The 27,977-nt window shown below is 38.7% G+C and overlaps 1 protein-coding gene across 2 annotated transcripts; it reads right to left on the bottom strand.

The window, feature by feature from the left end:
- Window positions 1-85: 85 nt before the first annotated feature.
- On the bottom strand, window positions 86-16,012 carry LOC130914719 (antizyme inhibitor 1-like). 2 transcript variants are annotated; one of them, XM_057834157.1, is made up of 12 exons: window positions 15,994-16,012; window positions 10,905-11,026; window positions 9,279-9,478; window positions 8,985-9,158; window positions 7,855-8,027; window positions 4,466-4,600; window positions 4,236-4,314; window positions 2,935-3,009; window positions 2,123-2,288; window positions 1,914-2,029; window positions 1,437-1,651; window positions 86-1,373 (listed from the first exon to the last, which is right to left on the bottom strand). In XM_057834157.1, exons 3-12 carry the CDS (start codon window positions 9,378-9,380, stop codon window positions 1,259-1,261), a joined length of 1,350 nt encoding a protein of 449 aa, XP_057690140.1. In that variant the 5' UTR covers window positions 9,381-9,478; window positions 10,905-11,026; window positions 15,994-16,012; the 3' UTR covers window positions 86-1,258. The 2 variants fall into 2 exon arrangements, with proteins under 2 accessions (XP_057690140.1, XP_057690139.1); XM_057834156.1 differs by lacking the exon at window positions 15,994-16,012 and adding an exon at window positions 12,399-12,619.
- Between the last annotated feature and the right edge of the window lie 11,965 nt (window positions 16,013-27,977).

Below are 27,977 nucleotides of genomic sequence, written 5' to 3'. Positions count from 1 at the left end.
TTTTATGCATTATAAAAGATCTGTCAGAATTTTGGGGGGGCTTGGAACAGATCAGGGCATTTAAATGGAAAATGTGTCTCTACTTAGATTTTTTTAAGTCATGAAACTACATCCAGAACCAATTAATTTCGCAAGATGAGGTACCACTGTAACTCTTAACACCAAGTCCCTCAACATGCTGCTTAGTACTAGTGATGTGCAGGTTCTGAAAGTAAAAATAGGTATTTGAACCAATGGTCCCAGTGGCACTTTGAAACCGTATTTACTCTTTTACTGACGCTTTTTCTATGTCTCTCCCTGCTGGGCGAGGGTCTATTTTATTGACTATTTATTGGGGATCTCAGGGCAGCAGAGGAGCTTACAGGTGTCATCCTGTGGTTCATCATCTTTTTCAGATGGACTTTTGTGTTATCCAGATCAGTGAAATGGTTTACATATGAGGTCTGTAAATCGGTCGTGATCAGTCCAGGGTGTTAAGAAGTTCTCTAAAATTGACTTAGATGTGGTTCACCTGTGAAGTTAATAAAGACTAGCAAATTTGACTTGACCATGTTTTTATTCATTTTGACAAGCATAGCTACAACTCCTAACAGGCTTCAAACAAGGAGACAATATGACGCACACTGCAACTAGACATTACATCTTAAATATTTAACAATTAGGCAAAAACAAATTGAGGTTTCTTGCATTATAAATAACACATACCATATTTGCAGATTCAGCCACACTTTTTTCCATCTGCAGTTCATGCTTTTCTAATAAACCTGTTTACTGTGTCATGCTAGTGCTTTAGTGGTCAGTGAGGCAGCAAAGTGCAGACTTAATATTGCAACATTGCCTTTACAATCAGGCCAGCATAGGTTTTTATGCAAATCGCGTACTCCACTGACTACACTTACTGTAGTAAATCATGAACACACATGGTAACCCACTATCTCTTTACAAAATCTCATCACCAAAACACTGCTCTTACTCTAAATGCAATGTAAGGAAGTTCCTTTACACAAAATATACTATACAATTAAATAGATCTTAAAAACAGATTCAATGTTTTAAATACATTGCTAAACAGATACACATTCTACAAGACTGGCAATGAAGACAATGACTTTTATTATATTTTAAAATTACTATTAGTGTAAACGGTAGTTCATGGTCAAGGAGTCATCCATTTTGTTGTTTCATACCGAGCCACACTTGTTCTAAAATAGCCTGGGACACCGAAGAGTAACAGAAACCAGTTGCGCTCTGGTTATAGCTAAGCTGGGATAGAAAGTGCCGCATCTGTTATGCAGGCAGTGAACAAATAGGGGAACAATGAGAAGTTCTTCAGTGTTGCCTCCTGGGTGACGCCCGAATCTTGCATTTCATACCTAGTGGAGGATAACAATAATTAAACGTTGCAGGAGTTGTTAACACATCAATTAAATCCTAACCAGTCTCTCGCTGAGACGACGTAGAATACAGGTGGTGTGGGTGAGTCAGAGGTACAAAGAGGCTGGCCGACAGAATAGGCCCCTGCGTTACTGAAGGTGAGCCAATCCCCAATGTTGAGCTCTGGCAGCAGACAGTGCTGCATCACTAGGTCAAGGTCATCACCAGATGGGCCCCACAGTCTACTGCTGAACACCGGACCTTTCGAACAAGTGTTCTGGCAACACACAAAGATGACCACTCATAATTCATGCTTTGAAAAACCCTTTACAAATGTATTGGTTTAACTGAATGTTGTACACATTTTAAGGCCTTTTCACACACTGCCCATTAAGTCAGTTAATGACTATGTGCTACTACGGCGCAGACCTCGTTATTAATGTGCGTGTCCTCAACACTGCGAATTAGGGAAATAGCGATACAGCTGAATGAATTATGTGGATAGATAACACTGAATTCTGAAAGTGAAAGAGGCTCACCATTTGAACAGTGGGAGCAGCGATGACCATTTCAGTGAGTTTACAGGCAAAGGATCCATAGACTCCTTCATTCAAGTAGTACTGGAACTTGGGCTCATCAGTTGGAGATGGATCATCTGTTCAGTGTGGAAATGACATCAAATTAAATATTTTCAAAGTACAGTTGTTGATAAAACTTCAGTTACAATTTCTCCATTAGCCACACTGACCATGAGCTTGATCTCGGACGCCGTGCATCACCACCTCTTTGGATACGATGTTGACGGCGAGGGTTAAAGCAGAGGAAACAAAGTAGCTGCCGGGTTCCGCAATGATGCTAACCCCGCTAAGAGGGGGAAAGTATTGGTCCACCGTAGACATGACTGCGTGACTAATCTAAAAGATATCGTATTTTGCATTGCAATCATACTGTAAGATTTTGTCAAGATGCTTTCATTTTTTTAAAGACAAATATTTTATGTATTGTACAGTGGTACCTCGACATATGATCGCTTCGACACACGGTCTTTTCGACATCCGACGTAAAATTTGACTCGCCATTTCCTCCTACATCCGACGATATGCTCGAAATTCGATTGCCCACCGCAGCTGAACATGAAAAGTGAAAGTAAAAAGTCCTCTCTCACTCTGTCACGTCAGCCACGCGTTGCGTTGAGGTACACCACGCAAAACATTCTCCACATTAGAACCCGATTCATTACATTACAAAAATTATTATAATTATTACTATTAATATACTATTCCTATTTTTAGTCATCATTAATTTATTTTGCTCTGTGTAATTGCTATTTGGAATAGTATCAGCAGTATTTATTAAGGATTTAGTGCAAGTTTTCGGGCTGTGGAACAAATTAATGGAATTATAATGAATTTTTACAGGAAAATCCGGCTCGACATACGATCACTTTGACTTACAACCAAGGTGCTGGAAGGGATTAACTTTGTATGTAGAGGTACCACTGTATTTTAAATTGTTTATATTTTTCCTGTTGCACAAAAGGAATTCAAGAATTGAACTGACCAGCTCCAGCTGCATCTCAGAGCCACCAAAGCCGCCTCCAATGTCCAATATTTTCATTTTGAAACCAATTTCCTCCTACAACAGACAAATATTCATGCATGTCTGACCAACAATTACTTAAGCACAAAGTATATTTGAACCATAATCAATCTTAAATTATTAGGTACATGGTTGGTGTTGGTGTGATACATGGTTTAAAAAATTGTGAACATTGTAACCACACATTTGCACCTCCACGCTCAGTCTCCCAACAGTATGAATGATATGGTAAATTATAGCAAAACAACCTTGTTTTCCTGGCTGCAAAGGTCTGTTTAGTGACAGGCTCCTCCCTGAAAGCTTGAACTACAATTACGTTGTGCGGTCTAAAGTTTGAAACTATGCCATAACTTTTTTTGCCTCATTTCAAGTAGGGATGGGAACCAACAATACGATACGATTTGCGATACAAGGCTTACGGAAAAGATCTCACGATATGGCGTACAACAATTATCGATACATTGGTCAGGAAATCATTTTAGGATATTCTACAAGACAACTAAAACAGAAAAAACAAGAATCCTTCTGCTGTGAATTGAAATCACTATCACTAGTAGACGTCCAATCCATTTGAACTGGGAGGGTGGCAGCGAATATTCATTGGCTGCCATCCCTCCTACCTCAAACCGATTGGACGTCTATGGCCATCAGTGGCTACCAATGCCAGGCAATTTTGCCAGGCAATTTTGGGGCATTTCCTGTTGATTTTCGGTCACTTTCAGATCATTTCCTGTTGATTTTATGTTACTGAAAAGGAAGTGACTTGAGAATGTCCCCAAATAAATAGGAAGTGACTCAAAATCAAAATGAAGTTGCCTATAAATGCCCTAAAATGAACAGGAAGTGACCGGTAAATGCCCTCAATACTGGTTGTGAATGCTCTGGTTTCAGTTCCATTGATGGCGCTAGATGTCCAGTCCAGTCAAAATGAACTGGATGTCTAGTGGCGTCAACAGCAACCAGTGAGCTAACGTAGACGCTATTCTAATGGAAGATTTTCACAGCAGCCTGTTGGGTCCTTTTTTTTTTTTTTTTTTTTTTTTTAAACACGAACTATTCTTGATGGCAGCATATCGATAACATTTTGGGCTTCAAAGTATTGTGATATATCACTTTTTCGATATATTGTCACACCCCTAATTTCAAGTTTATCCAGGCATGGCCAAGATAGAATTTTTTGCAAGTAGAAACTTGGAATTCTATTTATTATGATTTTAGTGCAATTAAAAAGAAGAAGAAGAAGAAGAAGAAGTTTTACTCACCGCCATATCAAAAACACAACGAGCATCAGAGATAGCATTAGTATACATCTTGTCCTTGCAATCATTTGAAATTAGGCATCTACAACGGGGGAGAAAAAAGGTGGTTCAGGGTTGAAGAATCAAAATTTCTCATGAATCTGGAGGTAAATAAATTGTTATGTAGCAAAGTTATCGTCATGACAAACTTGTCTGTTTATTCTACACAACAGTAAAATTACAAAAAGGTCTACCTGATTCCGACCACCTGAACACCAAGCTCCTTTGCTTTCTCCAGTAGATGGCGACAGTCTTTGAGGGAACAGCCAAATGACATGCTCAGCTCACTGTCCAGGCCAGATTCTTTTGTTGACACCTGAAGGAGAAGCCTAAAAATAGAAAAACATAGTTTAAGATGCCTTCTTTCCATTTCAAACAACCACAGGTCCCTTGATATTAGTTTTTACTACATCGAATTTAAAGAGACAAAATCATTCAAGTGAGCAGTCAAATTGTTTCTTAATACAACTTTGCACGATTTACTACACTTCATTTTAGTTTATTGCTTAGGATGTTTTCTTTTTAGCTTCTGTAGTGCCGGGCTTCTGACGTGCACTGCTTACACTAACATGTCTGTGAAAAGAGGAGAGCTTGTTTACAAAAGCAGTCAGTAATGCCAAGCTCGCGACTTTTCTGACCCATCGGGTTTAATTACAATGAAGACACTGACGACGAGTAGAATCACCTTGACCATTTTTTTTCTGTAGGGCAAGAAAAGAGCTCCGTGGAAGGAAATTACTGACCATTGCAAAATAATAATAATAACAATACATTTTATTTGAAGGCACGTTTCTGCCACTCAAGGTCGCGGTACAATCATTTAAAACATATACAAATACATTGTGCTTATTTACATCTATTCTATTACAAGCAATGGTTCATTGATTGACATGTTATAAACCTGTAACTTGAAAACATTTGAAGTTTCCCTTGCATCACATTAGTAACTTACATAATAAAAGAGAGCTGGGGGACCATAGTGACGGTATTAGCTATTTTTGAGTTCCCAAAAATGTAGCGAGAAATCTGTGGCTTGGAGTGGCAGTGTGCACCCAACCCCTTTCAGTTATTGCTCTGTCCTGTGTCTGTCAGTGACACTACACCTGAGCTTCCCCCCCCAGCAAAAATAGACAAAAGTCGCTAGTATAGGAGTACTTCGGCTACCGAAAAGGAACGGACGGCTGCGGCTTACAGTAGAAAGGTCTGCCGACGTGCATGCAACACCTCCAACATGATTTCACATTTACGTGACCACCATCTATCACTTTACTCAAAATGTAAATGTAAGTAAACGCTGTCACAAACGTTTCCCACCAGCTACGACAGTTCACTCAAGCTGGTTTCGTGTTTCTAACGATGGTAAAACATACTATAACGTAAGCTTGCTAACGAGGCAGACAACGTGGCTAGTTAGCATGCCAAGACGGCTAACTAGTTTCCTCTCAACCATTCGCCTACTTTTGCAAAGTTTTCTGCCATTGTAAACATCTGCCAATTTGCAAATATGTTGTGAAAAAGTTAAAAAAAAAAATCCTGTTCAATGGAATTTTTTTTGTTAACCCATACATTTCAACACATTTTAGAGCTATAATTGCAATACCGTGATACCATGAAACCGTGGTATTTTTGCTTAAGGTTCTCATACCCTCAAAATCTCATTCCGGCACATGCCTACTATAAACCAGTACAAAAGAACAAATTATTAAAGGATTGGTATTCACTGTTTGCCATGACAAGAGGATGCTAAGCTAGCGGCGATTTCAACCAGCACTGAGGACTTTATTGGTGACGAAAACTTTGTCTAATGCTTAATGCCATGACAGAAGAACACTTTACAGGCTAGCTGTGGGTCTGTTGACAGATTTAAAGAGGACAGATAGCAACAGTGTGCTATTTTTTTTTTATTGGGTCCGTGCGGCATATAGTCAGGTACGCTCAATCATCAGGAAAATACGGGAAAAACAGTGAGGAGCAGAAGTATTTGCACTCCTTGTGATTTTGCAAGTTCACCCACTTAGGAAATAGAGGTTTGAAATTTCAATCATAGATGCATTTCCACTTAAAGAGACAATCTAAATGAAAAATGACAGAAATAACATTGTATGACTTTTTCAATAATTTATTTTGGTATTTACTGGCGTTCATAAGTATTTGTACCTCTGAGAATCTGCAATAATTATGACACTCAAAGAGTTGTCAGTCTGCCCCCAAAAAAGTCCACCTTTACCCCATGAGTAACCGCCCGCCCACCACCAATCTGAACTCAATATTGTCACCTGTGCACACCACAGTTAGTCATAATCCAACTGCTAGCATGGGCAAGACGAGAGAGCATTCGAAAGACACCAGAGAGCAAATTCTTGAGCTCCGCAAAGCTGAGAAAAGCTATTGGACAATTGGAAAGCAGGTTGGTGAGAATAAATCAACAGTTGCAGCAAATGTTCGAAAATGGAAAAGGGTAAACATGACTGATAATCTACCTCGGATTGGGGTTCCATGTAAAATCTCTCCTCATGGGGCATCACTCATGATGAGAAAAGTGAGGGCTCAGCCTAGAACTACACGGCAGGAGCTGATCAATGGCCTAAAGAGAGCTGGATGCACAGTTTCAAAGGCTACTGTTAGTAGAACACTACAGTGCCATAGTTTAAAATCATGCAGTGCTCAGAAGGTTCCCCTGTTGAAGGCCCATGTGAAGTTTGCCAGGGACCATCTGAACAATGCAGATGGGTCATTGGAGAAAGTCATGTGGGTCAGATGAGACCAAAGTTGAACATTTTGTAGCAAACTTTACTCGTCGTGTGTGGAGGAAAAAGAAGGATGAGTATAAAGCAGAGGATGAACGGTGAAATCTATCAGCAGATTTTGAGCCACTACCTCCTTCCTTCAATCAGAAACTTAAGGATGAGTTGTGGCTGGATCTTTCAACACGACAATGATCCGAAGCAAACAGCCAAGCTGACCAAGGACTGGCTGCGTGAAAAGCATATCAAGGTTCTGGAGTGGCCTAGCCAGTCTTCAGACCTCAGTCATACAAAAAATCTTTGGATGTAGCTGAAACTTCGTGCTTCTCAACAGCAGCCCCGAAACCTGACAGATCTAGACAAGATTTGTGTGGCGGAATGGGCCAAAATCCCTGTTTCCGTATGTGAAAACCTGTTTAAGAACTACAGAAAGCGTCTGACCTCTGTAACTGCAAACAAAGGCTTCTGCAGTAAATATTAGCACTGATTTTTTCAGGGGTACAAATACCTATGAACCCTAGTAAATTACAAATAAATTATTGAAAAATCATACAATGTGAGTTCCGGAGGTTTTTTTTTTTTGTAGATTATGTCTCTATAAGTGGAAATGTATCTGAGATTTCAGACCTCTACCTACTTTCTAAGTGGGTGAACTTGCAAAATCACAAGGGGTGCAAATACTTCTGCTCCTCATTGTATATTTACAATGCTTTCTTCCTCCAGAGTCCAGACAACATAACAAATTTTTTGTTGTGCGTTGATTTTCATTATACAGTACTTTGACGCTTATATCAAAGCTGTCAAAGCTGGGTACTCATAGTTTTTAGCATAGTACTTACTTGGCATTCGGATGGGAGCGTGAAATCTTGCGCAGCTCTGCTTCATTATCACACACTAGGAGGTCAATGCCGTTCTTTGCAGCAAACTTGATTTGGGAAACTTGTTTACAAACCCCACTGTAGATGATATCTTCTGAGGGAATTCCATGGCTTTGCACTAGCTCGAGTTCATACTGAAATGTAAACAGAACGATGTTTCTTTTAAGCTTAATCCAAGTGACCAACAGGAACAATTTACATCTTCCGATGTGCTGAACGGATCAAAAGTATTTGTAAAATGCTCAAACTTTGTCAAATGTATTTACCGTAATTTTCACACTATAAGGCGACTATGAGCCACCACTCAACAAATTTGACACGAAAACTACATTTTGTTCATAGATAAAGCCGCACTGGACTATAAACTGCATCTGTCCTCACTGTATTATGGGATATTTACACCAAAAGATATTATCTGGTAACGCTTTATTTGACAGCGGCAGCATACGACTGTCGTAAGACCAAATGAACCACCATGAAGCTTCTAACCAATTGGCTGCAAAGCTTCATTGCTTCAAGACGCTTCATTTGGCCATCACTGCTCCCTTGGGGGGACCTCTGCTGCCACCTGCAGTCAACACTGTTGTGGTCCAACATGCCTCCTAGCCTGCATTGCAGCGCTACGGATGTAAATAACAATCAAAATTCATGTTCTGTGCTAATTATTTCTTCAGTTATTGTTCCAGTTGTTTCATTAATTGCTAGTTATGGTATCTGGCAACACTATTTGACAGTGGTGCCATAAGACTGTCATTAGACAATCATAATTATGACATCTAACTGTAATGAGCATTAATTAATGCTTATAACAGATGTCATTTAGTGTTATGTAAAAGATCCGAGCTGGACATAAATGGAGGTAGTGACACAATTTGAGGGATGACACTTTATGACATCATAAGAATTCAGTAATGCCCATGATAGTGCCATGTCATAATTATGACGGTCTTATGACCCCGCTGTCAAATCAAGTGTTACCAATTAACCCAAATAAATCAACAAATAAGCCTCACTGGACTATTAGCCGCAGGATTCAAAATCACGAAAGAAAGTAGCAGAAAATTACGGTAATATGTTTCAATGCTAGCTACCTTATTGCTACATATGAATCCAGTGCCAAGTGCAGCCAATACTTCAATAACACCTGGGCTGCTGTTGCACCTGACAGGATAGAAGGGATGAATTTGGGCCATGTGTGTTCGCCAGCGGGCGTGCCGTCTCATTATAACTCCGAGGTCAGCAACAAAGAATGCCTTCTTCTCAGACTAGGGAAGAAAATATCAGAGTTAGGGGGAGATTCTGTATAAACAATATTACTGTAAAAATGAAAGTTGTGAACCTAGATGAATTTGCAATCGCGGAGTGCGAAAAGTGAGGTAATTTACCAAGGTTTGTTCATATATGTGATTGTCAATCACATCACTGAGAGATGTGCCGCTTTCCAGAAGGCCCACTGAAAAATGTGGTTCGTCTGAGATTCCTTTCATCCTCTCGACCGTGTTCCGTGTCCAACAGGCATAAAGAATATGGCTAGTCTGAAGCGATGTTTCTCTCGAGCCCCTGGGTCCTAGGCTTATGCAACAAACTGGAATATAATCAGAAAAATGGTGAAGTGACAAAAAATATCTTGCAGAAGAGTAGCTCAAAATAGATCTGATTTGTTATATCTAAAATAAGTACAATCCTCAAAAGAAATGCAAGACTATTTTAATCAAGGGCGTAGGTTTGCATCGGGATGGTAGGGAGTACATAACACTACTATTCAGGATGCTGAAATTGTCCCCACCAACTTTTAAGCAACTTATTTTAATTAAATGACTTCATTAATTGTCTTCTCATATGTTGTAAGGATAGAATTGACCGTAGCATTATCTAGTGAATTATTTTCATTATGTTCAGGCTTACACTCACCCCTTTTCACTTGCTGAATGTGCTGGTCCATTTTTTCCCTAAAACGCACGTTTGATTGGCTGATGACTTGACCCCCGCCCCCCAGCACCAACACACACACTCACACAGCCATGACAGAATTACATGTCGACGACATGCCTCCTCCTCTGCAGAGGAGTGATATTAAAAGGTTTTTTTTCAGCCAGTCGCAGTAGGAGCAGCAGCACCCAGTGTAAGTAGTGTAAAAAAAAACATCAATGTTGTGAAGGTGGGGAACACACCACTAATCTTGCTATTGAAAGTTGGATCAGAGCATAACATTAAACTGTGTGAATTTGCTAATCTGCAAAACTCGAGTAGGAAGCTGCTTAGAGAGAAGTGTCCTCTTGTATGTGTTTTATAATGTTAATGGTAATTAAACTGTGAGAAATTTAGTGAACTCTGTTGCAAACTGTAGAACCAGAAAAATATAATTTATGTTCAAATATTTCAATTTAAATTTGCTACTAAAATCCAGACATTTATTCTGGAAGGTTTCAAAATGTTCCTTTAGTAGTTTTTGAAAACCAAGGTTTGAATCGAGCGGTGCCTTGAACCTGAACCAATACACATGAAAGTTAGTGAAAATACAGATTTATTTTGCATTGATCATTTAGCCCAGGGGTGTCAAACCAATCCCACAAAGGGCCAAGGGGGTCCTGGATTTCAGTTCAACCAAGACTGTGCAAACAGATTAACCAATGAATTTTCTGCTGAAACAAGAAGCACCTGACTGCAATCAACTGATTACACTTGCCTCTTCATTGGGTGGAACGAAATCCAGGACCCTCTTGGCCCTTTGAGGAATTGGTTAGACCCTGATTTAGCCTACCAATTATTTGGGGGTAATATTCGTGAGAAATGTAGCACTGACGCCCATTCACCCAATCCGTTTGGTCTTATTAATGTCCTGTCCCCAGCAAAAAGTGTACATGCAGGTTATGCTATTATATCGTTCCTACCAATGTTGACACCAAACCTGTGTCCTTGATTTTATTGCACACATTTGACAAGCCAGATGTTTCCCCAACAACAGTATAAAACAAAATGAAATCAGTTGTGCAGTTTAAATAAAAACCTACATGGATGAGTCCTTGGGCGAACTCGTCCACTATCAGCTAGGATCCCAAGGTGGCTCGGCGTTGAAGTCAAACGGCTCCCGGTACAGAGCCGCCCCTAGGTCCTCTGGATAGTTATTATAGACCTGCAATTATACAGAGGAGGAATTAGGAGTGGGAATCGCTTGTTACCTCATGATACGATACAATTTGCGATACAAAGCTCACGATAATGATGATCTGATAATATGGCGATACAACAATTATCGAAACATTGGTCAGGAAATCATTCTTCGTTCAATCATAAAAAGGAAAAACAAGCTTCTGCTGTGAATTGGAATGAGTTTATCTCTAGTAGACGTCCAATCCCTTTGAACTGGAAGGGTGGCAGTGAATGAACATTCATTCATTCGCTGCCAACCCTCCCACTTCAAACGAATTGAACGTCTATGGCTGTCAGTGGCAGCCAATGCCAGGCAATGCCAAGCAATGACATAATTTTGGGACAGTTAAGGTCATTTACCGGTTGATTTTCAGTTACTTCCTGTTAATTTTGGGGTATTTTATGGGTCACTTCGTGTTTATTTTGAGTTGCATAACAGGAAGTGACCTGGGAATCACCCAAATGAATAGACAGTGACTCAAACTCAACAGGAAATGACCTGTAAATGTCCTAAAATCAACAGCAAGTGGCGTGTAAATACCCTGAAAATCGGACAGAATGACTGAATGCTCTGGTTTCGAAAGATTGAATGTTTCCAGTCTAAATGGATTGGGCGTCGAGCACCGTAAATGCAGCCTTAGAGTTAACTGAGACACTATTATGGTGGACGATTTTGGTAGCAACTTGTTGGTTCCTTTTTATTTTTTTTAGACGACACCTTTTTGAAATCTCTGTTCTTGGCAGGAGCATATCAATAACCTTTGGGGATACAAAGTATCACGATATATCACCGTTTCGATATTTTGTCACACCCCTAGGTTCAATAACTGGCAGGGTAACATGTCAGACCAGACATACGAAAAACATACCTGAATACGCATACTCCATTTTTTTTAGGCACAACATAAAAGCTCAATTTACTGGCTATAATTGTGAGCTTTAATTTTGAGGTGGTCGTTTCAAAACGCAAGACCTAAGGTAAATTAATTAAATGTTGCTTATTTCTTATGAGATGGAATGTATTTAATTACACTTTGTTAATTGTGCTATTTACTGACGCATTACGACTGACGTAACTAGCTTTGAATGACCTGTAATAGATAGCTAAAATAATATAATCGGCAATGACGCCTCTGGTCACCGACAAACTTAAAACCATCGATCATCTTAGCAGAAGAAATTAGCGTTAGCTGTCTGGCAGCGCGATGTGGGCAGCTAAATTAGATCAATTCGAGTAGATTTATACTCTACGGCGTTGAAAATTCATTTTATTCCTCGGAAGATTCCTAGTTAAGCATACTGACGTCAGTCACCTGCTTCATTCAAACGCATGCTAACGACGAGTAGCTACTTACGATCGTTGGAAACCCATAAGAGGGGACACAACGCTTTTTCCTTTCGGGCGGAATTTTTAACAAGTGGCGGGATTACTAAAGGAGAAAATAAATACTTCCATGGACATTGGGGATTAATTCAAATTATTAAAAACCCAGCCAGATGTGGTCTGGTCGGCGCAAACTACACATTTGTGGCGACCGGAGGGCTCAGCGTTGGCGGAAGTGTCTAGGCAGGCAAGGCAAGCTACGTCAGTCAGAGCTCTCCTCATATCCGGTTAAGGAAAAAAATAAAACACACAGGTGTGAACCTACACCGGCTTTTTGGAGGAGGGCTGACATTGTACATTATAAAAGTAATACTAATTATTAAAAATCAAATATATATATTAGGGCTGTCAAACGATTAAAATTTTTAATCGAGTTAATTACAGCTTAAAAATTAATTAATCGTAATTAATCGCAATTAATCGCAATTCAAACCATCTATAAAATATGCCATATTTTTCTGTAAATTATATATATTCTGTAAAATAAATTGTTGGAATGGAAAGATAAGACACAAGATGGATATATACAGTGGGGAGAATAAGTATTTGATACACTGCCAATGGGAAAACCCATTGGCAGTGTATCAAATACTTGTTCTCCCCACTGTACATTCAACATACGGTACATAAGGACTGTAGTGGGCATTTCACTCTACTGTCATTTAAATCTGTCTATGCTGTCCTCACTCCGAAGCGTCTACTTTTTCCAAAGCTAGACAGCTAGTCAACGACGCCTTAATAATCAGACTTCTTCCTTTTTCGTCTGATTTATTAATAAATTAGCCTCAAACCATTGTCCTCTTTAGACCGTAGTGAAACAACAAAAAAGTACACAGCATTGCATTAGCAACAACGTTAGCTTAGCACGCTATACAGGTTCACTAAACATAAACAAAAAGCGTCTCATACAAAAAATATAACATTTCGCTTACTAACATAATATGTACATTCTTTACAACAACCATACTTACGGACAAATCTTGTCTAAGGATCATATAAGCACAACATTATCAGCTCGAGACGTCGTGCAGCCATAATGAAGAAAAGAAGACATTAATAAACCATGTCGCAAAGCGACCACAAGAGTTCGCTGTTGTGCTGCAGCACAAAAAGCCTTTCTGTAAAACTTAGCAAAAGGCAGAATGCTGTCTGAGCGGGACTTGTGCGTTAATTGCGTCAAATATTTTAACGTGATTAATTAAAGAAAGTAATTACCGCGCGTTAACGCGATAATTTTGACAGCCCTAATATATATATATATATAAATAAAAACGTTTAAACAGATAATGAATAAGGATGATCATGGGTGCGTTCAGAAATTTAATTCGACACCTTCACTTTCAACTTATTACAAAAATAAACTACGAGTAGTAAATATTTTTTTCAATGTATTTTAAGTCACGCATAGCTCTAAAGTAAACAAGATGAAATTTTAAATCGGGTCGCTATTTTAATTTAATTTAATTTTATTTTATTTTATTTTGTGTACATGTCATTTCACCTGCTTTTTGCTTGCGTTTTAATGGTGAAACTGTTTTAACCATCTGATGCATGATTTATGAAATCCTTTGTCAGAATTTTGTTTGTCTGAAGTGTTTTTATTCTTCTTTAGGACATTAAAATGTTATTTTTTTATTTTTCAAAAATATTTTTTTTTTCATGAAGTTACTGACATGTCCAATCCAGTGGACTCCATGCACATGCACACTCAACTTAAAGCAATGTGAATTTACGATTAAAAAATGAATTAACGTGTGTTCTGTTGTAAATATAGAAACCCTTGTTTCTTTTTATGCTTTGATAAACATTCAACATTTTTGGGGAAATTTCAACACTATAGGCACAATGTACAGGCCTGAATAAGAAAACCAATTAAAGTTATAGATTCAACTCCTGTACCTAAGCACTAATGTCTTTGTTGTTGTCTGGCAGCCAATCACGATCACTGTTGTCAAACAGTCACTTGAGCTGGATGGAATTTCCTGTAAACTACCTTATTCTTTGCTGCTTTTGAAGTCTACAAATATGATAAATTGCATATAGTAATGCAATCTATAGTTAATCTGCACAAAATGTATATTTTGAATTAATTGCTTATAAATATAACAATTACATACCAATTTATAACCAAAACAGTCATAAAAACATTGATGCAATTATGTGACATGTGTTCAAAAATATACCGAAGGATGCATAGTGTCCTTTTCATTGGACGCATGGTTAATTGTGATGATGGATGGATGGATGGATGGATGGCTGGATGGATGGATGTATATTCTACACAAATATTTCATATTCCAAACAGAAATGATCTTTCCCTAGATGTTATTGTATACCATTACATTTTATTACATTTTTTTTTTTACCACTGCAGCTTTTCGGGCATAGTAGTATTGACAGGATTGCCGATTATAGTCGACACGTATACAGAGGTGGGTAGTAGCGCGTTACATGTACTCCGTTACATTTACTTGTGCAACTTTTTGAGAAAAAATAACTTCTAAGACCAGTTTTACTAAGCCATACTTTCTACTTTTACTTGAGTAGATTTTTTTGAAGGAAACAAACACTACTCTTACTCCGCTACTTTGGGCTACACAAGTCGTTACATTTTTCCTCTTTATTCTACATATTAGATTTGTTTTTTGTTTTGTTTTTCTAGCGATGCTATTGCCAAGAGTAGTTCTACTAATTTCAACAATGAGACGTTGCAACAATAATCACATGACTCCATTACACCAATCAGACGCAAGCTTGCCGTTCAATGATCATGCAAGCCTGTTCAATCACGTGCCTTTAAAGCACCGTAACAAAGTAAGTATTTGACATTGAGCGCTGCCCTCAACATGAATCGAAAACGCAGATTTTAAACTCTCTCCCAGTTTGTATTTGGCATCAATTGACCACGGAAAACCGGAGATATGATCATTTTAATTTCATAATAGTAACGATGAAGGAACTACAGTATTCACTATTCAAACTAGGAACTATTTTCTCCATCAGAGGTCAGGGCACTCATGCTCTTTGGACTAATAATGATTCATTACTGTTTTTTTTTCTCTCTGTAATTTAATGATTTATTTATTTTTAAAAATATTTATCCAGCTTAATGTGGTTATGTAATGGGTTATAGTACAGTATCATTATAACAACAGTTCATAAAGATGCAGGTTGATGGCTATCTTAGATTCGGAGGATATTTACTTGCAGTTATACCAACTGACCACTAAATTGACCTCGAAAGAGTGTAGCAGCAGAGAGCACTCTTCTGGTTCTATGCAGTTAAATCATAGAAAATGAGAAAGGTACGTCTCAGTAGCCGTCCACTCCAGTGACCACTATGCACCAGAGGGTTAAAATGCAACAGGTATATAATAAGGAGGCTTGAAAAATGCAAATGTAAACTTTTACATGTATAAACCTTACTTTTTACCTGAATTAAGTGCCAGTATTTCAACCACTACCCACCTATTAATAGACTATAAACATCATGAATATGTCATATGTAAATGTAAATGCAAAACAAATTTACTAAATATAAACTTAACTTGAACTTTACTAATTACCTCAGTGTAGTCTCCACTGTGTTTTCCATGCCTTATTGATGAAGATTAAATGCTGTCCAAAAGAAAAATGTATATGTGAAATTTATCGAGGAATCAGAAAAAAGCATTTTAGAAAAGTAATCCACCATGTACTCAGCCGATGAGCCTACGGATTTAGAGTCAATTACTTTTACCTTATTTGTGGAATCTCAGTTTAGTTCTTGATCTCCAAACATGCAAAAGTCTGAGGCAGTGTGTTTTTTCAAGCAGCACAATTTCTCATTTGCATACGTCCCTCCTCAAGAGGAGAATGCCAAGCAAAGCTTAACCGCTTGCTGAACATGACAGGAGTCTCTTTTTGCAACTGTTCCTTCTGGCATACACACACGCACTCACACGTACACACGAACATGCACCCCATCACACACACAATTACCGTATTATGCATGTTTTTTTTCCACTTCCATAGTAGTAAGAGTCAATTTTCAGCATTTTAAAAAAATTGTTTTCAGGGTGCCCAAATTCCTAGTTGGTTTAGGATTTCATTCAATTATTTTACTGTCGGAGACAGATTTCAGCAATTGTTAAATAAATAAAAATGAAAAAAAAAAAAGTGTATCAATGGAGCACTCACATTTCTTCAAACTAATCTTATGTACAGTACTATTAAGTATAAAGATATGAATTTCTTTATGATGTCGGGAGCTAATAAAACAAGGGCAGCAATTGTCATCACATGAGAATAAGCGTTTAAAGGATGCCTTCTACAATTTCAAGTAGTATCAACTCTTTCTTGAACTGCAACACAAAAGCTGTTCCGTGTTTTGTGTTTCTCTGACACTAACTACGACTTTGTATATGTCTCTCCAATCAAACATAGCATCTAAAGCTGCTTCCGGTAATGCACAATGTTTAATTTCCATTGTTTGGATCAGAATAGTCATCCCAGCCACTAGGTATGCAAGCCATGTGTACCACCCACTACAGAGGGGGAAAAAAACCTCAGTAGCTGCACTGTGCAGCAGGAATTCTTACTTGTAGACACTGTATTCCAAGTAGATTACCTCATCCTTGAATAAACTGGCTGGTATGACCAAAAGACAATTAGGAATCAACAGGTTATAAAACGCCTACTTTAAAATCCAATGCCCTTCAGTATAACCATCACATTTAAAACTGTAGAGTTAACTTCATTCATAGTATGGACGTGACTAACAAGTTAAAACTATTATATTGTGTGGTCTTACATAACTGCATATAGTGTCCAGACTTAGTAAAAAGAACCCAAATAAACATTCCCTCGTCTGAATATTAAGCAGAATTGTGTAATTTTAAGACCTTTAGCTCCATGTGCATTGCAAATATATAAATTAATTATAAGAAATTAATTTGAAAGATAGCACGCACATAAAAACCCCACTACCATTTGTTTTGAGAGATCTATTTTACTGATAGCAGAGATGTAAAGTTAAATTTGTTTTGTTTGAACATTTTATTCATATTTATTATCAAACTTTCACAGATTGTTTTGTGTCAGTGCAAAAATCTGATGGTTAAAAAAAAACATCGGATTTATAATTTCTATTCTAATGTACAGCAGCTACTGTACTACACTAGCGGGTAAAATTGAATATCACATACTGGGTGAAAGGTGAGGTTCACCCTGAACCGGTTGCCTGTTTTGAGGTTGAGCCACAAGCGAGGCCCTCATTGCAGATGTTACCCCTTAGTCAGACCTTTACTGTGTAGGCACACGACATGAGGAGGATTATAAGGGTAGTGGATCCTTGGAAAGCTGCTGGATCTGACAGTGTAACCGGGTGGGTACTGGAGGACTCTGCTGAGGAGCTTGCTGGGGTTTTCACCAGTATCTTCATTCTCCAATTTCGCTTTCACCTATTGCTCCATACCTTAAGTCATCCTCCATCATCCAACTGCCAGAAAAGAATAGCATCAGCAGCCTAAACAATTACCCTTATTAAATGCCCTCAAACCCATCTAATGAATTACTTCAAGAACGTGACACATAGTCATATAACCATATACTTATTGTCACAAGGCTCTGTCCTGAGACACTTATTCTACACCCTCTACACCCAAGACTGCACTCCTATCCTCTCGAACAAGACAAGTAAATGTGTGGACGACACCACAGTAGCGGGTCTATAATCCGGAGGAGACGAGACAGCATACACGCTGGAGGTTGAGCGACTGTATGTCTGGTGTGCCACCAACAACTTTGTCCTAAACACCTGCACGTCATTGTCGACTTCAGGATGTGCACCATGGACATTCAGCTTCTCCGTGAACGGGGGAAGGAGTTTACATGGTGCCAGATTTAAAATCTGTGGACACCTACATCGTTCATCATTGATTCTGAAGATGGGCCCGCAGAGGCTATTACCAGAGGATACTCAGGAAGAATACCTTAAGGTTTGAGCTCCACCTGTCCTTACACCACATCTTGATGGAGTTGGTGCTGACACTAATGAGCCTCGCCATCTGACTTTGGCTCTATAGTTGCACTGCGGCCAAGAAGAGTAAGCTCTAGACAGTCATTAACATTGTCCAAAAACTTCCTGGCTGCCCTCTTCCATGTCTAGAGAACACAAAGCACCCTCTCCCTCAGCAGAGCCCCTAGCATCATCAGGAATTCCTCACACCCTGGGTACCACCTATTCTAACTCATTCCCTGATGCAGACATTCAGGGAAATACAGTCAAGAACAAAAATACAAAAGTATATACATATATATATATTTTTTTTTCACCGCAGAGCTGTCATTGCCCTGCATGCACAATGAACAATAACAAACAATATCAACAGTACACACTGTTGTTGTACTCTGTTCCAGCTCCTAAAGACAAATAACATTCTTTCACCTGTTTTCATCTTTGTCTGCACCGTACACAAGAGTTGCTGTTTTTATTTCAAAACTAGTCGTATGGCCCAATGTTGCTCGGATTTTTGTAATGTGAATGCAATATTTTCGCAATACTTTCCTAAGAGGTGCAGATGTAACAGACCCGTGCCGTCCATAAGGCGAGTTAGGCAAATGCCTTGGGGCGCCGCAGCATCCAAAAGGGCGTCAAGAAAAATGCTCAAATAATATTTGATGATAGCAGTAATTATACTAAACAAATTATACTAAACAATAAAACAAAAAAACAACAAAACATATCGTAATAAGTCTTCAGATAATAAAGAAATCATTTTTCTAGTGTGCCTTCTGCCCATTTCACTGTTTCCTGTGATCCGATATTTCACCACAGATTCTAGTCTCACTCACCCCCCACGACAGCAGACCAACGAGCTACCTGAAGGTTATTTTTAGCCTCCGCAATTGAGCGACGTTACGGTGCCTTTGACACAATCAACCATAATATCTTATTGCAGAGACTAGAATGGGACATAAGCATTAGAGGAGAAGCCCTCTGCTGGTTTAAATCCTATTTATCTAATAGGTACCAGTTTGACAATGTAAACCAGCAATCATCACCGTATTCCAGAGTCAGTTATGGTGTGCCGCAAGGGTCGGTCCTCGGGCCCATCTTGTTTTCGCTGTATATGCTTCCTTTTGGCAATATCATCAGAAAACATAGCATTAACTTTCATTGTTACGCTGATGACACACAACTGTATTTATCAATTAAACCTGAGCAGATCAGGCAAGTGGATAAACTAGGCACCTGCGTCTGTGATATAAATACCTGGATGAGCACTAACTATCTTCTACTTAACCCTGGAATGACAGAAGTCCTTATAATAGGCCCAAAAAGTGTGAGAGACTCTTTAACTGCCCAGATAGTGACTCTGGACAATGTAAGTGTAGCCTCCAGCACCACAGTTAAAAACCTAGGAGTTCTATTTGACCCAGACTTGTCATTTAAAGCTCATATTAAACAAACCTGCAGAACAGCCTTCTTTCACCTGCGCAACATAGCCAAAATTATAAATATTTTGTCTAAAAACGATGCAGAAAAATTAATCCACGCGTTCGTTACATCTAGATTGGATGACTGTAACTCCGTACTTGCAGCTTGTCCTAAAAGTTCTCTAAAAGGTCTTCAGCTAGTCCAGAACGCAGCAGCAAGACTTTTAACAGGAACTAATAGAAGATAGCACATCTCCCCTGTGCTCCAGGCCCTTCACTGGCTTCCAGTCGAGTTTAGAATTATATTTAAAATCCTCCGTTTTACATTTAAGACCATAAATGGCTTGGGGCCATCTTATCTCACCGATGCTTTGGTTCCATACCGCCCCATCAGAACACTCCGTTCTCAGAATGCAGGTCTTTCCCAGGGTTTCTAAAAGTACAGTAGGCGCTAGAAACTTTAGCTACCAAGCTCCTGTCCTATGGAATCAGCTTCCAGCTAGTATTAAAGAAGCCGACACAGTCTGTACATTTAAGATTAGACTAAAAACGTTCCTATTCGACAAAGCTTATGGTTAGGCTAGTTGAAATCGGACTAGACTAGCAGTTCAGAGTAAGCTGCACTAGAAGCTGTAATGCTGGGGGAAGTACAGCCACTGAGTCCTTGCTCCCTTTTTTCACTCTACCTACCACTTGTCTTACTTTATTTCTTTTTTCTAATTTTAATATCTAGTTGACTCGTCTCTTCATCAATAGTCACCTGGTGTCAACAGAGGTGGTATGGGGGACTAAAGGTGCCATGGATTTAATTGAAAACATTTGTTATTAAATGTGTCATTAATTCATTAAAATGGCAATCCCGTTCATGTAAAAAAAAAAGTATATATATATATATATATATATATATATATATATATATATATATATATATATATATATATATATATATATATATATTAAGCCTGAACGATATATCGTTTAAACATCGCCATCGCGATGTGCGTGTGCGCAATAGTCCCATCGCAAGCACGTGCGATAGTTTTTCTTTTTTTTTTTGATCCACATACGCCTCACTTTCTGGTCTGCGCACAGCCTCCTACCCTCCCTCTCCCAGCCTTTTGATCCTCTCAGTCACTGCGGCGCAACGATGGCTTTGATCTGGCCAAAGAAGCAGACTTCACACGGGCATCTGTCAATCATCGTTTAACTTGTTAAACAGTTGAAAGGAAGCCGCGCTTGAATGATTGTGTGCACTGTGGGGACGTTGGAGACGTTTAAATGCCAGAAGTGATCATGAGGAGTTTGAAATTTCTACATGTCACTTCAACGGTCACAGCTAAAGTAGATAAACAGAAGCATTTAATAAAGCCAAGCATTTATCTGCTACAGTACTTTATTCTTGTTCAAAAATGATTTGGTTGGACAGTTATGTTTAAAGCTTATAATTATGACATTTGAAGTTCTTAAAAACCATTTATTTATATACCTTTTTAAAATCACTTTGGGGTGAAAAGTGAGAAAAAAACATGTCTTATATGTATCTCTTTCCAATGCTAAATCTGAATAAATACATTGGGCACAAAAAACACAAAAAAAAAATAAAAATAAAAAAAAGGGGGGCGGTGTGCTACTTTGCGGTTTTTCTCTTATCGCGGCGGGTTGTGGTCCCCATTAACGGCGAAAAACAAGGGATGACTGTACACTGTGGTGATGGTGAGTCATCTAAAGTCTTTCCAAACAGCTATTTAAGTCATCTTGTGAAAATTTCTTGAAAAAAATATATATACATTTTTTTTTAATACCGCAATATAATATCGCAATATATCGCAAACCCAAAAAAAATCGCAGCAATAGTTTTTTCCAATATCGTTCAGGCCTAATATATATATATAGTTGTTATATATTACTTTAATTCATTATTATTGGATCGTCCTGTGTAGTTGCAGTGCTTCAAGAATTTATTTTCTTTTAACTGTGCCCGTCAAAGATAGTGGCCGGATCCAGTAGACAGGTACAGTAGGGTGCAAGAATTTAGGCGCTATTATGGTTATGTCATGCTGGTTTCACAATCAACAGCTATTTGACCAATATAATGTAACATTCCACTTTCTTCTCTTTGTAGATGCTCTTCTGAAATATTTTCCTTCCACCTCTCTATATCCCGGGCCATCTTTTACAGCCAACTTATCCACATCAGCACCAAGTCCAGTACCTTCCCACATACAAACTGCCAGTGGAGAAAGAAGTGAACCTTCCAAAACAGCTGTCATGTGATAAGGCAATAGATGCTTTTGCATCAGTGAAGACACGGCCAGTAAGGTTATAGGTCAAGGTAAAAAAAAGGAAGTAGCATTTTAAAGTGTTCTGTGTATCTTTACGTAGGTTTGTGCGGGTGGATGTTAATCATATTGTAATAACAATTGTAATTTATTCTATTTTTTTGTTTGTTTTTGAAGTGTTTTTTAATAGTTATGAGAGCATTTTGCATTTGTTTGTTGTTGTCTTTTTTATATAATAAATTACAAAGCGATAATGTGCTTTTTCATTGTGTTTAAATATGTGTGGTGAAAATTGCTAGGGGGGCTGCCAAATTGGTCAGGAATGGCCCTGAGATGTAATGTAGTAATCGTAATCGTAATAGTAAAAACCATAAAGGGTAATCAATAATCAATAATGTGCAATCGCTTTTCCATCATTGTGTATAGTGTGAATATCCGGCCGAAATTAATCACTTTGTAATATTCCGTAAAATTGTACATTCTTTTTAAACCAGCGTGTTGTTGTGACATACTCGAAGCCACAATGTGTCATCACAGCACATTTAAATTTGTACATGAAACCCTAAAGTTTGAAACCCAACTGCAACATTGCAATCGCAAGAGACATGTCTTTTGCCCAAAAGACGCTGCTGTCGCCTCAACAATCCACAATCAAGGATTTTCTACGCTACTATTTGGAGTTTCGAACTAATTTTATGCACTAAATGAAGGCCTATAAAGCTCAAACCCATCTAAGAAGACTCCCAGACGTTTTTACTACAAATGTGCAAAATTTCAAGAAAATGGGTTGAGCCATTTTGGAGTCCAGAAGGAAAGAACTAAATTCAATATGTTCTGTAACTGGCGATCAGTTCAGTAGTACAAGGTGTATCTCACCTGCTGCCCATTTTAGCAAGGATAGGCTCCCTTCATGAGGATAAGCGGAAGGAGTGATGGATGAATGAATCGATAAATACAGTCGTGCATGCTTCTGGTATATCACTGGAAAAGAGCAGGCCCTATGTGGGTAAAAGCTACACAAGCACAAGAAGGTGATGCAAACTCCACACAGAAGCTGAGATTTACCCAAATTGTCAGCTGTGAGGTAGGCATGCAACCATTTGACCACTATAACACATGCAGTAGTTCTGTACATAATACATAATATGTACATAATACTGTACATATTTATACATTGAACAGTATAAAATTTACTCTTTGTGTTTCTGTCCGACATAATCCCAATGGGCTGGCTTTATCTGTGGGCTGCCCCTGAACATGACATTTTTTTAACAATCTTATCAGAGTAGTGTAGGCATACGCCCAGATTGATAGCTCAACAATACGGTTATCAATAAGAATGATTCACCCTTTTTTCCTTGCTGTCAAGATTATGACAATTGCTTTACTAATGGTGCACTTCATAGGTAACATTAGGCGATAACAGTTCCAGTGATTTACAGGCACACAATATACTATAATACATGTCAGTTTAAGTTATACAGTGGTATGAAAAAGTATCTGAACCTTTTGGAATTTCTCACATTTCTGCATAAAATCCCCATCAAATGTGATCTGATCTTTGTCAAAACCACACAGATAAAAATACAGTGTCTGCTTTAACTAAAAGCATCCAAACATAATATATAAGTTTTCCTATTTAAATAATGAGGATAGCATGCAGACAATGACACAAGGGAGAAAAATAAGTGAGTGAACCCACTGCCTAAGGAGACTTAAAAAGCAATTGAAACCCATTTTCACCAATCATTTTAAGTCAGGTGTGTGCCCAATCACTGATGAGTGGTTTAAAGCTCCCCTGCCCACTATAAAACACGCACCTGTGGTAAGAATTGTCTTGATGAGAAGCATAGTCTGATGTGCATCATGGCTCAGTCAAAAGAGCTGTCTGAAGCAGAGGTTGCGCTAGACTTTTTCGTTGTCTGTCATTTTGACTGACAGGATCATAAAAATCTGGTCATAATCTATTTTTACCCATCACTTAAATTTTTTAAATGATGATAATGACATTGTGGTGACCCTTTGTTTGGCATAATTCACCTTCCGTACTTGTGTGTCCATTTGGCCGAGCGTGTTAGCGGCTACGACACAGTCACGTGACAGAGACGCTTAAGAGCCGCGCGCGTTCCGGCTTGCATAGAGAGTTCACACTGAGAGCAGCAGAGCCACAGCGGCTGGACACAGAAAATTCGAGCTAAAAAGACTCTTAACATTGCATACCGCTTCAACATATTCAATAGTATTTAGTTTTCATTCATTTTAAATTAATATTATGTCCGAACAAGCTTAACAGAGAATCCACACCGTGCCATCACACATCAAGCAGATGAATATGTAACTTTTTCTCCGCAGTGACAAAAACAGCTGACTGTGGCCCCAGTAGGTAGGTAGCCTACCATATGTAGCATATGGAACAATGAAATTAACAGTTCACCTGCTGTGGCCTGAACGTAGTTTCACACCTTCCTCCTGGTGCGCATGGACTTGAATTGCGTGCCCGCTTGTGCAGTCCCTCTTTTTTCACCTCTTTTATCAACATCATCGTCGTTTTGGGGCTTTTTGAAGAAACGTTGGACACTCAGTTGCCTTCAGAGTAAGGCCAACGACGTCATGCATCAAGAGCGACAATAGCTAATTAATATGCTCACTCGCCACCCTGTGGTCTGGGGTGTGAATTGCAACCTGTCAAAATGACGGATGGACTTCAGTTTTTTCCGTCACCGTTTTAAAAAATCGGTCAACGACGGAAAATATTCGGTTAACGCGACCCCTGGTCTGAAGACCTGCGATCATGGATTGTTGATTTGTATAAAGCTGGGAAAGGACACACAACCATCTCTAAAAGTCTGGATGTTCATCAATTGACAGTCAGAGAAGTTGTCTACAAATGGAGTGAGTTTGGCACTGTTGCTTCTCTCCCAAGGAGTGGCTGTCCACCAAAGATGACGCCAAGAGTTCAGCGCAGAATACTCAGAAAGGTAACAAAGAACCCTAGAGTGTCTGCTAAAGACTTACAGAAATCACTGGCACAGTCCAATATCTCTGTGCACATATCAACTATTTGTAAAGCTGTCCAAGAATATTGTTCATGGGAGGACTCCACAGAGGAAGCCACTGCTGTAAAAAAAAAAAAAATGTTGCTCTTTTAATGTTCGCAAAGAGGCACTTGGACATTTTGTGGACTGATGAAACCAAAGTTGAATTGTTTGGGAGTAACACACAACATTATGCTTGGAGGATAAATGGAACAGCTCACCAACATCAACACCTCATCCCTCATCCCCACCGTGAAGCATGGTGGAGGGAGCATCATGATTTGGAGCTGTTTTGCTACTTCAGGGCCTGGACAACTTGCAATCATTAATGGAAAAACAAATTCAAAAGTTTATCAGGATGTTTTGAGGAGAAAACTTAAGGCCGTCTGTAGGACAGTTGAAGCTAAAACAAGGATGAATGCTGCAACAAGACAATGATCCAAAACACAGAAGTAAATCAACTTCAGAATGGTTTCAGAGGAACAAAATACACATTCTGAAGTGGCCAAGTCAAAGTCCTGACTTGAACCCAATTGAGATGCCGTGGCATGACCTAAAGACAGCGATTCATGTCAGACATCCCCGAAATCTGACTGAACTACAGCAGTTTTGTAAAGAGGAATAGGTCAAGATTAGTCCTGATCGATGTGCCAGACTGCAGCTACAGGAAGCGTCTGGTTGAATGTGATGGTTCACTTACTTATTTTTCCCCTTTCTGTCATTGTTTGCATACTATCCTGCATACAAATATGAAAACCTATACATGTTTGGGTGGTTTTAGTTAAAGCAGGCACTGTTTTTTCATCTGTGTGATTTTGACAAAGATCAGATCACATTTGATGGTGATTTTATCCAGAAATGTGAGAAAATTCCGAATGATTCAGATACTTTTTCATCCCACTGCAAGAAAAGTACCATTATTCCAACTCAAAATGTAATAACACATTATGAGCAAATTTCTTTTTACCCAAATCTTTGCCTGTCAATTGATGAGGATTTTGATCGGTAATCATGTCAGTGAACTTGAGGAGATCCATGCACGGACATTAGACTTGTAGTCATTTTTTCATCTTTTGTTATGTATTACTCGAACAGGAGTTTTATTTGTTTTTGAATTAGAAGATTTAAACAATGCCATCAGCAGTAGCCAGCGTTTTGCTACAGCTTTTGAGATTGTGAAAGTCCTGATAACGTCCCAGCAGACTGGAACTGACTGGAACTAAGCCAACCACGGGCAAACTCACCCTGCTGTTTGATGTCGGGGGTTGGCTCCAGGCTGACCAAGCATTGTGTCCCAAACAATGAACCCCAAACCCACTGAACTATAAACATGTCCCTTTGGGGGCGTTTTCCTTACAATCTACTGGTGACACCCAAAGTCAGGAAGCCTGAGGCGACTTTGCTAAATTTAGTATTCCTAAAAACTCAAATATGCTGCTGATTTGGCATTCAAGAGTGTTTATCTACTTTTCTGATGCATTAATAATGCACTTGGAATGCTGACTTGACCTGTAGTCTGGGATGGAGGCTTCATTGTTTCATGTAGTACAAGGAATTTGGTTCATAATCATATCCAACAGCTATTGAAAATTTAAGTTAAGTTAAATTCAAGCGAGCAATCAGAACAAGATTTGGAATATGGGAGCTCACTTCTCTTTGGCCAGACTCGGAAGTCCCTCTATTAACTTCAACAGGTACAGAATTTAGCTACCCGGATCATAACCCCGACCCCTCTATCCATCACTCCACTGGCTCCACACTGCAAATTTAAAACATCTTAATCTGATATTTTTTTCTTAAATCTACTCAAATAATTTCTCCATCTTGTTTTGAGTGTTAAAGACTAGTTAACAGATTAATGTGTCAGATTATTCCACTTACTTTGAGTAAATATCACTATTTGTTCATATTAAGACCATACATCTAAAAGTTGGTCATTTTTCACCTAAATCCAGAAAACATTGCTTTAGAATGATGTTTTGAACAATATATATATTCTTGAATTAAGAGCATTTCTGACAAACATTTTTTTAGAGATCAAATATACTAACTTTTTTCTTAAAATAAGTCTGTTAAGCATATTTTCAGCTAGCTATTTTTCTTATTTTTAGACATCTGAGTAAAATTTACTTGAAGCACTGGCAGATAATTTCACTTATTTCTAGTAGATTTACACTGAAAACAAGGGAATTTAACTAATTTTAAGGAGGTGTGTTTTTGCAGTTTAATTTCAGTTTTTTTGTTCAATTCCAAATATTTCTGTTATCATTCAAGGCTATTGTCCCTCCAAAACCTGTGTGATCTTGATGTCTCCCCGCTCCCTCAGATCCTCATTCATCAGTCTGTCCCCTCAGTCACTGTCACCACCCCATGGTGAGCAGAGCATTCAGCCACCCCGACTCAGGAATTTTGACTCTTTTTCACATTTCAAATCACCAGTGTTGGAATGTAACAAAGTAAAAGTACTTCGTTACTGTACATTTTTGTGTATCTATACTTTACTTGAGTACAAATATGAAGAGGTACTATTTGCTTTTACTTCACTACCTTCTACAGCACATATTTGTACTTTTACTCCACAACTTTTCAAATTATCACCTGCGTTACACGTTACTATTTTTTTTTCTCATTGTGAGTTGATAGTTCTGTTTTCATACCTCCGGCGCAATCGATAAGCACCGTGCGACTATCCCCCAATTGAGCACTAGAAGCAGCAACATGACTACAGGCAACATTAGGCAGGTGAACAAGATATTGACCAACAGCGAGCAGCACACCTTCAGATGGGTGGGTGCTGCACACTCTTGTACAGTATAT

This window comes from Corythoichthys intestinalis, chromosome 4 (assembly GCF_030265065.1).
Source record: "Corythoichthys intestinalis isolate RoL2023-P3 chromosome 4, ASM3026506v1, whole genome shotgun sequence".
NCBI lineage: Eukaryota > Metazoa > Chordata > Actinopteri > Syngnathiformes > Syngnathidae > Corythoichthys > Corythoichthys intestinalis.
The sequence above is the reverse complement of the archived record's forward strand: the minus strand, read 5'-3'. Positions and strand labels throughout refer to the sequence as shown.

Coding starts and splice junctions, on each gene's coding strand:
- LOC130914719 (XM_057834157.1), bottom strand. CDS start 9,380: ATGAAAGGAATCTCAGACGAACCACATTTTTCAGTGGGCCTTCTGGAA. Junction 9,159..9,278: donor ACATATATGAACAAACCTTG/GTAAATTACCTC, acceptor TTTCTTCCCTAG/TCTGAGAAGAAGGCATTCTT. Junction 4,315..4,465: donor GTTCAGGTGGTCGGAATCAG/GTAGACCTTTTT, acceptor CCCCCGTTGTAG/ATGCCTAATTTCAAATGATT.